The 13,243-nt window shown below is 40.4% G+C and overlaps 1 protein-coding gene across 1 annotated transcript in view; it reads left to right on the top strand.

The window, feature by feature from the left end:
• Positions 1-514: 514 nt before the first annotated feature.
• Positions 515-13,243, top strand: part of ANXA3 (annexin A3) — a 41,218-nt gene continuing 28,489 nt past the window's right edge. Inside the window, exons 1-3 of the mRNA XM_063458707.1 lie at positions 515-599; positions 8,243-8,274; positions 12,965-13,052. Coding sequence (XP_063314777.1) covers positions 8,260-8,274; positions 12,965-13,052 — 103 coding nt within the window. The 5' untranslated portion in view covers positions 515-599; positions 8,243-8,259. The remainder of the gene's footprint in view (positions 600-8,242; positions 8,275-12,964; positions 13,053-13,243) is intronic.

Below are 13,243 nucleotides of genomic sequence, written 5' to 3' on the forward strand. Positions count from 1 at the left end.
AGTGAGAATTGTTGGTAATTCAAGTGCTTTATCAAATGTATAAGTTGTAACTGTGAAATATATATATATATATATATATATATATATATATATATATATATATATATATATATATATATATATATATACACGTTATCTTGGAGGACCTTTAAGTTTGAATTCCTGACAATTCTCATTTTGGTGAATAACCTGATACCTGCTCAGTTCACAAACCCCATGGAAAACACTTTGAAAAAAACCCAGTCAGCAAGTGGTTAAACATAATGCAAAAACAACAAGTCTGCAGTCCGTGCAATGAAATGATACCTTGGATCAATATTTTGCTAACTGACCCTGCAGACTATTCTTCTTTTGAACACATAAAGACAGACAATACAGATTGTTCGATTTGTAGTGGATTTAGAGACAGGCACCGTGTACAAGGACGGCCTATATACAGATGGGTGTGGTATGGCTCTGCCTCCCTATCCTGCTGCAGGGGAAGTGTCTGGGGCCAGGGCTGGGTTTGTTTAGCTGAATGTGCTGTCAGATTGCTCAAACTTGAGGCAGACAGAGCAGTAGGAGGAAGGCCAGGCTGTATTCTGAAGCATCACAATTTGGTGAGTTATTCTTACTCCCTTTTTAAGGTTTAACATTGTATCCCTCACCCTGCACTGTTACTCGGGTCCCAATTCTATGTATATGTACACAGATATTCACTATACAGTGTATTGTCAGGCATTCAGATATTTCTTTTTAGATTGGCACAATGTAAGTTACCTGTGTTCTCACTCTGCCTATTTGGGCCTTAAATTTTAAATTTACTTCTGGCCCACCACATCTCTCAATTTACTGTCTAACCTTGACAGCAATGTAATTTATTTTATGGGATGAGATTAAGTGTTTTTTTGTTTTGTGTGCAATGTAACAAACTAGGACAGAAAAAGAGCACAGCTGCTGCAGACTTTCTTAAAGTAAACTAAGAGTTTAGTTTACTTTTCAGGTTATCACACACCGTAAGATTTCATAGTTGTTAAACACTCCATTTTATTTGAAGCATATTTTTTAAAAAAATAATATTTTTTTATACATTTTTGAAGTGCATTTCATCAACGCTCCAAAGAATGGGTTAATGGTTAATTTTGACTGTTGGTATTTAAGGGAACACACACTCTTGTGAACATCTTCAGCTTACATTTAGAGAGCACAATTATCTAGTTTAACTCCAAAGTTGCACCTCCAGCGCCTGACACAGCTCCCCAACAGTTTCCTTTTGCACTGGTGCCGCAAAATTGGGGAAGGTTTTTCAGGCTTTCCAATCATCCCTTTTTCAGTGTGATGGTCCTGTTCTGTCGTCCTAAGTTTGTAAAATGTGTAGTGTAAGAGCATCATTGCACCTTGCAGGAACCGCCCTTTGAGGGAAAATAGTTTATAACTGTATAAGTACTATTGCCCAGTGGTTTCCAATCCAGTCCTCGAGGCACGCCCAGTTTAGGATTACTTAGTTATGTCAAGGTGTTTTTTTTTTTTTTTCTTGTCTAAAAACACTTTGGACACAACTGGATAATCCCTAGATCCTGGACTAGTAGGCGTGCCTCGAGGACTGGTTTGGAAGCAACTGGCTTAACCCCGGAAGTTAAGACAGCGCCCTGACACTCCTTCCCTTATAACCACTTCATTGAGCTTAAATTGTTATGGGAACATACAAAAGTTTATTTTATAAAGTTGCAGGCTTTAAAACCCTTATTGAATTCAGGGCTTCTTCTAATAAGACAGCAGGGTTAATTTACTAAACATCCAATTGGACATTGATTTGCACAATTTACTTCTAAATTGCAGATTTGGAGATATTCGTTGGTCTTAATTTTGCAATTTTATATTCGGTTTACTATAATTCAATGTTTAGTGAATAAACAAGGGTGTGCAAATGCAGCTTGTTTAGAACAGCCAGGCCATTCAGTGAAAATAACAAGCCATGCTTATATAGTGTATGTTGGTATATTAATTAATTTGAACTATGCAGTGTCATGTGCTGTGGGCCCCATGCCGGATGTTTGAATGACTTTTGAATTTCAAAAAAGTGGTTTGGTTGGATTCCTGGCACACATTACTTTGGGGAAGACTTCTTGATGTAAAAAAGAAATGGGGAGATTACGACAGGAGGGTGTCTAAACAAATGCTAGAAGCAAAGATATCCCACCCTTGAAGAAGATTGTGTGTTGCTATATCTGTCTGTCTTCATTGTTTACATAAGTTTTCTAAACGTCACTGATATGCTCCACCAATAAATCCAGTATTGTCTTGTTGCACCAGGAATATAGTTATGATACGCTAAATAAATCATCATAAACATGAGTGGTGATTTTACAACCGAAAAGTGATTCACTAGATCAGATTTAGTGGAAAATTGAGAAAATACCCCTAAAATACTTAAAGGGTTACACTAACCCTTCTTTGTCAATTCAGGTTTTGTAAGTTAAAATGCTCTAACAGGCATTACTATTATATCCCCCATGATAAAATGCTGAAATTATTTTAATTAAAATGTGCCTTACACCCAGTGCCAGGCTAAGCTCTTGGTGCTTACCTCCCTCCTACATCTGACATCACAGGCACTCACTGACACACACTGACCAACACACATTCACTGACAGACACGCAGACTCACTCACTCACAGACATATACTAACAGATACACGCTCAAAGATATATACTGACAGATACACACACTCACTGTTAAGACCTGCAGGGGTGATGGTGCTGCGGTCCCTTGTTCCTTTTCCAGCTGCTGAGTATAAGTGATTATAGCTCCAGCAGGGGGTAGAGATGAATACAGCTTCCCGACAATCCTTCCCAGTAGTTAGAATATTCCTTCCCCAAACATGAGCCAAGACTTCATGAAGGGTGTAACAGAACTAAAGCTTTATTGAAACAGGCTGGCTTTTATGGGGGATCCTCATGCAAGAGGACCTCCCAAAACAAACAAACATATCACCAATCACTGTACAGTATTTTATTAATACACGCCCTTCCTCTACCTGGAAGATAGTGAGATAAGTTAAGGGTTAAATCAATTATCTCCAGGCAGAGGGCTCACATTTTACCCAAACATTGGAACACCCCTTTCCCCACAAGGTATCCCCACAAAATACATATCCCCTGATAGCCCCGATCTGGGAGGCAAACATATCCAAATTTCACCCAGATCGGTTCAGGGGTTCTTAAAAAGTGTGGAAGTCTTAGTTTACCGACCACCCACGAGGCTCCTGCCCAAAACAGTTCCACGAATTCAGGGTGTGTGGTCGGTCAATTGGAGAAAAAGGCGAAAGCGGGCAAAATACCGAAAATACCCTCCTGGCTCATAGGAGCGATTGTTCCCCTGGTTCATACGAACATAACTACCGAATGCCGCTCTTCTGGGTGTTCGGCAAGTGGGAGAACCGGCCTTTCGGTAGTTTTCAGCGGTACTTCGCACGGTCGAGTGTCCGATTTTAGTTCCAGACACTCGACGACCAAGTCCCGCTGACTCGCCTCGTGCGAACAAGATGGCCGCCGTTTTCTTTTCCTCGTGGCGTTCGGCTATACGAACAGCGGCCACCCAGGGAACACGTAATTGTCGGTGCTTCAGATCACAACAAGCCAGGAGGGAGGTCGTGGTTCGGTAGTTGCAAACTGCCGAACGAATAATCCACTATAGGCAGAAAAAGGGAAATTAAATACACACAAAATAGAAGAAAAGGTCAGCTGAGGTCTCTTTTCTTCACACTCACTAACAGACATAATCTGGCAGATACACACACACACACACACACACTCACTGATATTCACTGGCAGACACGCACCCACACTAGCAGGCATACACTGGGAGACACACACCCCCTGATACTGACATACTCACAAACATTGCCTCACACGCTCACAAACTGTCTCTTTTTTTGTTTTGTTTTTCTTATTTATTTTTTTTATTTTAATCCACCCAGCCTCCCTACCTTTGGGAGAGCTGGAGTGGATTCCTTCCATGGGGTCCAATGGGGCTGCTGGGCTGGCTGCTGCTGTCTTCTGTGTTGGCTGAAGGACACCTGTTGGCCTTTCTGGCAACTGCTGGGCTTCTGTGCTGCAGAGTGGATGGGCGGCTGTAATGTTCCTGCTCAGGTCCCTCGTGCGCCGCTTAGTGATGCTGGGAGCCGCAGTGGCGTCATATTCTGGCTCCGGCATCACCGCTGGGGGCGCGAGTCAACTGAGCAGGAAGAGCTCAGAGGATGGCTCTCCCTCGCTGCCTGCATTAACTGCAATATTGTCAGCCACGCGCTCTGGGGGACCCTGAGATGGCCAGCCGGCCAGTTTTTGGGTCCTCCAAGAAAAAGGCTGACAAGGTATCTGCCAGGGCACTTTTGGGGACGGTGTTTTTTGCCACCCCCCTCAAAGTGCCGTCCAAGGCAAATGCCTTGTAAGTCTCGCTGTAAATACAGACCTGACTGCAAAGTTTAACATTGCAGCACTAGGTGCAAAAGGGACACCACAATTAGCTGAAGTGCTCTGGGTGCCACTGCCTACAGGGTCTCTAACTTTTTTTTTTTTTATTATTAAATACCTGCATATAAATGTTGGTGTGTATGTTATAACTTCATAGTAACACAGATATAGTTTAAGTTGATACAGGCATTCCATTCTAAAATAGATTTTTTTTAGAGGTCTTTAACTTTGGCATTGAGGTAGCATTCGCTAAACTCCAAATTGTAGAAAATGTAAATCTAGGATACTATTTTATCCTAAATCTTGCAATCTGTTTTTTTTATTTTTTATTTTATTTGCTATTTTGGATGTAAGTCACATGAGAGAGTAGAGTTAATGCTTTAAACGGAGCACTTTGAGGCGCCAAGGAATGAGTATAGAACAAGGTGAGTATGTGGAATAGAATGTAGGTGTGGCATACTGTCTGATGGGAAATATCACAGTGGAAGTAGGATTGGAATTCCGCTTATTCAGAGAATTCAGTGGAAACACTGGGAGATGTATTAATTTTTTTTTTTTACTGCTGGAGAAACGTTTTACTAGCAATGTGTGAAGTAAAAGTGAATTGCCACTTCCCATGTTGTGTATTATAATGTTTAACAATATTTTCCTATATTTAACAATATGTTTTTGTAAGGCGTGAAAAAGAAAATGAAATCCTATTTATCCTATAGGATTGTATCATATATACCCTCCACCTTAGCTCAGACATTGTTACATGCTCTGACCTTTTCTTTAAGAAAACTGTCAGCATGGAAAAAGCTTACAGAGGAGAAATTGGATAATGGGGGTTATCAGGGCCTGCCTTAGGCCATTAGGCGCCCTGTGCGAAAAGTCTTTACGGCGCCACCCCTCCCCCCCCACCAAGTTGCCTGTATACAGTCACACACACGGGCACAAGCAGACAATCACACAAACAGTTACAAGCAGACAGTCAGACATGCTCAGTTACAGGCAGACAGTCACACACACACACACACACACACACACACACACTTAAAGGCAGACAGTCACAAGCAGACAGTCACACATACTCCGTTACAGGCATGCAGACACTCATGCACGATGATAGGCACACACACTCCGTTAAAGGCAGATAGTCACACACAACAGCACAGCTACAGTAATTGGAGTCAGACACACACAGGCAGACACACACACACAGGCACAAGGGCCTGTCCCATGATCTTGGGTTTTCTCTCCGGTGTCAACACATCTGAGGACACTAATAACAAAGTACATAGTGAGCACATCATTCGATGCAATTGCTTTGCACAAACTACAATAGGTATACTATTATAATAGTGATAAATTATATATTTAGATGAGTGTTCTATTCAAAAGAACAAATTGGTATATGTAAAGGAACATTCTAAACACCATCATCATTACAGCCCACTTTAGTTATTACAGTGTAATGAGTGATCTGGTGAAGTCCCACAGTAAGAAGTATTACAGTTTGACAACTTACCGGTACTTAGTTCTAGTTCAGGGGGGTCCTCAAACTTTTTAAAGAGGGGCCAGTTCACAGTCCCTCAGACACTGTTGGGGACCGGACTATAGTTTGAACATTTTTTAACGCATTCATATACATACTGAAAGTCACACAGACATATACAGACACATACTAACATACACACACACGCACATATATATATATACACACACACACACACAGGCTGACATGCAGACATACTGAGATACATACATACTGAAATACATAAAGACAGACATACACATACTGACATACATACACATACACACACACACACAGACATGCATACATACTGACATACATACATACACTGACACACACACAGCTAATTTTTCTTACTTTTTTGCAGGAGGGTGGCTGTGGCTGATGGGAGTTGGCGTGGCTCTTCCGTCCTCGCGGCCTGTCTCTCTTCCCTCCTGCGTGGAGGGAGCTGGGAGGAAGTGACCGGCCGCCACTTCCTCCCAGCACTACTTGCAGCTGCAATTTGTTAAAGGGGCCCGGTCGCGCTATGGCACGGCCACAGCACTGACTGGGCCCCTGAACATATAGGGCCCATTGCTAAATGCTTGGGCCGGGTTCAGGACACTGGCGGGCCCGACTTGGCCTGCGGGCCGTAGTTTGAGGACCCCTGGTCTAGCTGAATCCCTGCACTTGCAACTTCTTTGTCCAGTCTTCCACTTCAGGAGAATTGGCTGAGGGCACGGCCCTGCTTAGCTCTGTAGAGCTTGTTTTTTGTAATTGTCTTGTTTATAGTTAAATCCCCCCTCTAATAATATTGTAAAGCGCCATGGAATCTGTTGGCGCTATATAAATGGCGATAATAATAATAATTAATAATAGAGCTAACCTGATTCGTTTGAATGGGAAAACCAGAAGCATGGCCTTTTTTCCCCTCCCCACCAATTCCGTGCAAGGTATGAGTCCTCAAGGCACACCTACCAGTCCAGGATTTAGGGATTACCCAGTTGTGTCAAGATGTTCTCTATTTTTTTTATTTTCTAAAAACACTTTAGACACAACTGCGTTATTCTTAAATCCTGGACTGGTAGACATGCCTTGCGGACTGGTTTGGAAACCAGTTAGGGAAAGTATACATACTCAAAAATGAGTACACTGTAAAATGTATAGTCGTTTAAAATACATTGTTGGATGTTTTTGTGTTCACATTTGTTTAGACGACTTAAAACCCGCTGGAGATCTGAGCCGGGACCATCTGAAGGGCAGATTCTCTTGCACCCTGTTTTTTTGCTCTTCACAAATTTTTAAATGGTAATCCAGATGTTGACCCCTTGCTTACGGGCCCTAGAGGAGTATAAACTATACCTTGCTGATGAGGTCTAAAAAGGTTGAAATGATTGACTGAGATTGCTGTATCTCTTGTGCAGAGAGAGACAGTTTGCATTTTGAATCTGGATCAACCTTATGGGTGGCATCAGTCTGATATGCACATGTTCTGGTTCTCTTTGTAATGGCACAAAATGAGCTAAAACCAGCTTGAGATCTGAGCGGGACCCACAGAAGGGCAGGTTATTTGAGCTGTTGCACCTTGTTATTTCTTCCCCCTCCCCCCCCCTACTTTTGTTTAAAAGGATACTGCAGGCACCTAGATCACTTCAGCTCATTGAAGTGGTCTGGGTGCAGTGTCCCTATTGCACTTAGTGCTGCAATGTTAAACATTGCAGTTACAGAGAAACTGCAATGTTTACATTGTAGCACTAAGTCAGCCTCTAGTGGCCGTCTACTAGACAGCCACTAGAGGGTTTCCTGGATTGAAACGAAACTCTGCATGAGGACATCCAGCGTCACATTTTGTTCCCATAGGAAAGCATTGATTCAATGCTGTTCTATCGGGAGGTCTAATGCGTGCGCTGCATTTGACACGCATGCGCATTAGCGCCTGCCCGTCGCTGGACCACAGAGGGAACCACGCATCAACCTAGCGCCGAGGGACATAGGTGCTGGGATCAGGTAAGTAGATACATTTTTTTTTTGAACCCTTTATTTAACCAGGTGGGGCGCAAGGGAGTGGGGAGTCAGGGTTAGCGATAATGCCAGAAACATAGTTTCCAATTTGTATCCATAGTTCTCTGATGCTGTTGGTCATATTATTTATTTCTTCTTATTGTTTTTCTTTTTTTTTTTTTTTGGATGAATTGGGGGGGGGGAAATTGCCTAAAATGTGTGCTGGTGCCTGTAGTGTCATTTTAAAACGCTCTATTCTATTGCTTATTCATTTGCATTTATTTTGTTTTTCAGGCACATTTGATACCAGCATGGCATCGGCATGGGTAAGTACACATAGGTGGTGCTCAGAACTGAGAAGCCTACTTTGCATTGTAAAGCAAGTGATTTATACCTTGGAACTGCATTGTTTCTCAACTACATGCTGTGGTTCTCAGCAAGCCTTCTTCACACACGTCTACAGTGCCAAGATCAGCCTTCAATGGTGTTACCTTTTACAGTGTGTAAAAGAAGAATTGATTTTATCACAGGAAGATCAAGCAAATTGGGTTGTAAACTTGTATTTGTTAAAAGAACACATCAAGCACCATAACCACTAAAGCCCGCAGCGGTAGTTATATATTTCCAGAAGTGCCTTGACACCCTTAGCAGCAACTCTCTCAGCCAGTGATCACATAAAAAAGCTGGGCATAGCTCAATGACAGGATGTTCTGTTAGTGAAGAGGTGGTGGCCAAGTAGGGTCTTAAATGGTCTAACTATTTACACTCTGGGAAGGCTCTCCTGGTACCATAACCAGTACAGTGGACTGTAGTGGTTATGGTGCTTGTAATGTTTCTTTTAGCAAAATAGTATATGTGAGTCCACCAAAGCAGCTAGTGTAACTGTCATTTATTAGATGTCAAAACAACCTAATAAACAATTATAAATGGCGTTCACAAATTCTTCTCCTACAATAAATAGCAGTAAATTATTTTAAAAAAATAATTATTTTAAAGTATATTAGCTCAAAAATATTTAAATAATATAACCCAAATATAAAGTGCGCTGTTGCCTTTAAAAATATGTGCCAACAAATTCTTATGCGCTACAATCAATTTCAGCCAAAATAAAGTGCTTACGTAAAGTGTATAATATTCCAAATCTTAATTTTTGTGCAAAAACGCAAAATAATTGTGTAAAAGCCACTGTAGTCTAAAGAGGAGGAAATATTACTGAGGAGAAATATCAAGCGCAGATGGCCTGAGCAGTCTCTTACCTGCTCAATGTTTGTGAGTGCGTTAAACATATTTTTGTCTTTTTTATGTTTCCTTTACATACTAAGAAATGGCTCTGAACAAGTACTGTGAATGAAATATCGCATTTTAGATTTGTGTAATTTATAGGACAGACAATGTTAACACAAGCAAATGCCAAGTGTGTTCTAAGACCTTCTGGGAAGGAGGACTGTGTGGAAACTCTGAAGAATGTCTACGAGAGATTGAAGTTATTTCCTGAAATTGTTAACTGTACTCTGCAAAAACCGCTAATCATAGTGTTATCAACATCCCCCCTTCCTAGTTATGAAATGAGTAGATTGTATACTCTTTACTAATGGCAAGTATTAAACCATTCTCAAATCTGTAACTTTCTTTCCTGTGCCCTCTCTGTCTGGCTCTCATTTTGTGCGTCTTTTAAAAACCTATGCCTTATGGGAAGGAAAAAGTACCTCTCCAAACGCAGTTTGGAATATCCTCCTAGCAATAATTACCATCTTTATTATGACAAAATTAATGGTTAAGTAATGGATCGGTACCACACAATGGTTAAACTAACGTGCATGTAATGTTAATTGGACCTATCCTCTGTATCTTCCTCTTATACTAACTTTTTTTCTTTTCAAATTAAGGTTTATTGACACAGCTGTACTAAAAAGAGTATTTATTACAACCTCTCAAACCTGTTGTACCAGATCATAAAGCACTATTGGCAATGGAGCTGGTAACAGCTCCACCTATTCATGCTGTGCATGTTACTTGTTGTATTTAAAAGCTTATTGCAGATCTGTGACAACTGAACTAAAAATAAAAATAAACATTTTAGATAAGAAAGCAATTTAACAGAAATCTTTCTTTGGTCAGCCACATATTACCAGAACTGTCACTTTACAGCCTCTTAAAGTTACAATACTGTAACAGGTTTTGTAACAGAAAGCAATGTATTCTCTCTCGTACTCCTACTAAAAGAACACTATAGCACTAAGTAGCATGCATTCCAAACAGTAAAGTGTCCTGCCTAGTATACAAATCCTTGCAGCTGTATTCGTTTGAACAACATTGACAAGAGGAACTGCACCACAGGGGGAGCCAAAGCGTAATGCAATTCTGACCCACACATCCTTACTTTATTTCTATGACCTTTGGGTCAAAAACGTGTTGGGCTTTGGCTTCTCCCAGTGGTGCAGTTCCTCATACCGATATTGTTCACACTAATAAAGCTGCAATGATTTGTATACTCTGCTGGAGCATGGTGTTTTTGTGTAAACCGTGCTAGTGTTTTCCTTGTCTAGAGAAGCATTGAGAGCCAGGTGTGGGTGCACGGAAACATGCAGCACTGCACCAGATGTGTAATAGTTATAGATATATATAATTTAAGAAAGAAATAAAAATAAAAAATATATGATCAGGTCAACAATATGGCAAAGTCATATTTTGTATGTCATCATTTTTATATCCTGTTCCCACGAACCAGGAAGTAAGAACAATGATAATGAATGTATTGTGGTCAGCGTGTTTCAGTGAACAGGAATGCAATTAGTCAGGAAAATCTTTTTTTGTGAATGTTGTAATCTGAGATTCCTGATCACTGTGCTAACTTGAGCTGAAAATCATTTTAATACCCTTTAGCCATCTTTCCTGGAACATAGTATAACACACCATTCCTGTGTGTTTGGAATTGTGTGTTGTACGGTTTATAGCCCATAGCTATGAGTATTCGCTCAACATTGCAAAGAACCCTGGATAAGGACACTTAACCAGAAATAAGATATATATTATATTCATAAATTAATCCGTCCTGTGAAGATTCATGGCCCCTCGCTGGCAGTGTTTGCTTCTTCAGTTTTACCATATAACTGCGGCTAGTGCTATTCCTAGTTATGTTTTTACAAATTTGTGTCAAACTAGGAAATCATTGGATGATGTTCAGCATAATGTTCACACCGCCTTATACAAAATAGGCAGGCTGGGGGTATTTTTGAGAGTTTTAGTGAGGAAATTATAGCTTCTGCACTTGTGTATTGTTATTATTATGTATTTATATATTGCCAGCATATTCCACTGTGCTTTACAATTACAAACCGTATATGAAGAAGGCCCTGCTCAAATGAGCTGACAACCTATGTGTAAATGATATGTGTGCCGGCTAGGGCCGTCTATAATATTAATAGGACCCTGGGCAAAGCATTTTCTTGGGCCCCCTGTACCCTGCCACCACCCCCTCCCCCACCCCTGGCATGCAGTGGGGGAGCAAGACATGCACACACTGACAGACTTCCTGACACATGCACACACTGACAGACTTCCTGACACATGCACACACTGACAGACTTCCTGACACATGCACACACTGACAGACTTCCTGACACATGCACACACTGACAGACTTCCTGACACATGCACACACTGACAGACTTCCTGACACATGCACACACTGACAGACTTCCTGACACATGCACACACTGACAGACTTCCTGACACATGCACACACTGACAGACTTCCTGACACATGCACACACTGACAGACTTCCTGACACATGCACACACTGACAGACTTACTGACATTGCCGGCTGAACCATAATAATATAAAGGTCTAATTGTTGCTTGAGATTTATTTTTTTCGCATGATGGATGAAAGTAGGGTGAAGTGGGCTGAATTCCGATCATTTCATTGCACTACAGATCCCCAACCTCTAGTATCTGGTAGTATCTATACTCTTAGAAACTAGAAATCTCAGAAATGGGAATAAAAAGTTGCAACTGGGCCCTTTATTGATTTTCATTCATAGTGTTTTTTTACACATCTTATAAATCTTTCAAGATACAAAGGCAAAAAATGTGACAAAATAGCTCATGCGTACGGTTAGAAATAGCACCATTCTGTGTAGACAATGGGAAATTTATTTTTATAAAAGTGTCTGTTATAATTAAAGTTAAAGTTCTGAAAGTGAAGCAATCATTCTTAAAACCTATCAAAGAAGCAGGAGGACCCAATTAGTTTGTATGGACAAAAACTATGCACACCAGAAAAGATAACCACTCATTTAAGCGCACCATTAGACATGTTCACTCTGTGCTTGGGTAAATATTACAAATGAGGTGAGGAAATTTAAATGGGAGCAGTTTTTTTTTTTTTTTTAATTTATTTTTACTTTTTTATATGTTCACTGTGCTGACTGTCCAGTGCAAAGGACAGGGCGTATAACAGATGATTGATAGGGAGATCAGGTGCAGATAAAGGGGTGTGGATCTCTACAATGAATTTAATTTTTCACACCTTACAAATATATATATTTGTTAAATAGAAGGCCAAGAAAACAATATTAAAAATCCTGGGAAGTGACATATTCCCATTAAGTGAAGTCTGACTTTATAGTGGGCATTTTAATATTATGAATGTTAACTGTGTGATTGATTTGCCCTTGTAAACCAGTAATATGGCTCTGTGGACAGAAAAAAAGCCATAGACAATATAAAGAGTAATCCAAGGCTAAAAAAATAAATAAAATAAAAAAAATTCTCTAGCCTTCATTACTCGTTTTTATTTAAGTTTTAATCTGTTTTATATGAAGCAACAAAAATTTGATAATGGTGGACAACGCTGCTAGAACTAAATTCAATTAAAATGTCTGAAAAATAAAGGTCCGTAATATAAAAGATACGCAATGATGTAGAGTATGTTATGGGAAAAATAAATCACTCCATGCATTAACCAGTGACATTCTGTAGTAAGCCAGCTTTACTTTTGTTACTGAATGCAGGTTGGCAGCAGAGGGACTGTAAAGGATTTTCCTGGCTTCAGTGCAGGGAAGGATGCAGATGCAATCCGGAAAGCAATCAAAGGATTTGGTAAGTATACCTGGGTGTAACCATACATAAACTGCTTGTTGGCAATTCAAAACCAAAAATGTACTAAGAGACCTCCGGTTAGTCGTGCTATAGGGGCTTTAAGTATGGGACTAACCCAAGTTACAATTCAAATGTAACCTACGTACTACCCCTAACAGGACTACTAGAGAAAAGGTCCAGCCAAAAAACTA

The sequence above is a fragment of the Pelobates fuscus genome, chromosome 6 (assembly GCF_036172605.1).
Source record: "Pelobates fuscus isolate aPelFus1 chromosome 6, aPelFus1.pri, whole genome shotgun sequence".
Classification (NCBI taxonomy): Eukaryota; Metazoa; Chordata; class Amphibia; order Anura; family Pelobatidae; genus Pelobates; species Pelobates fuscus.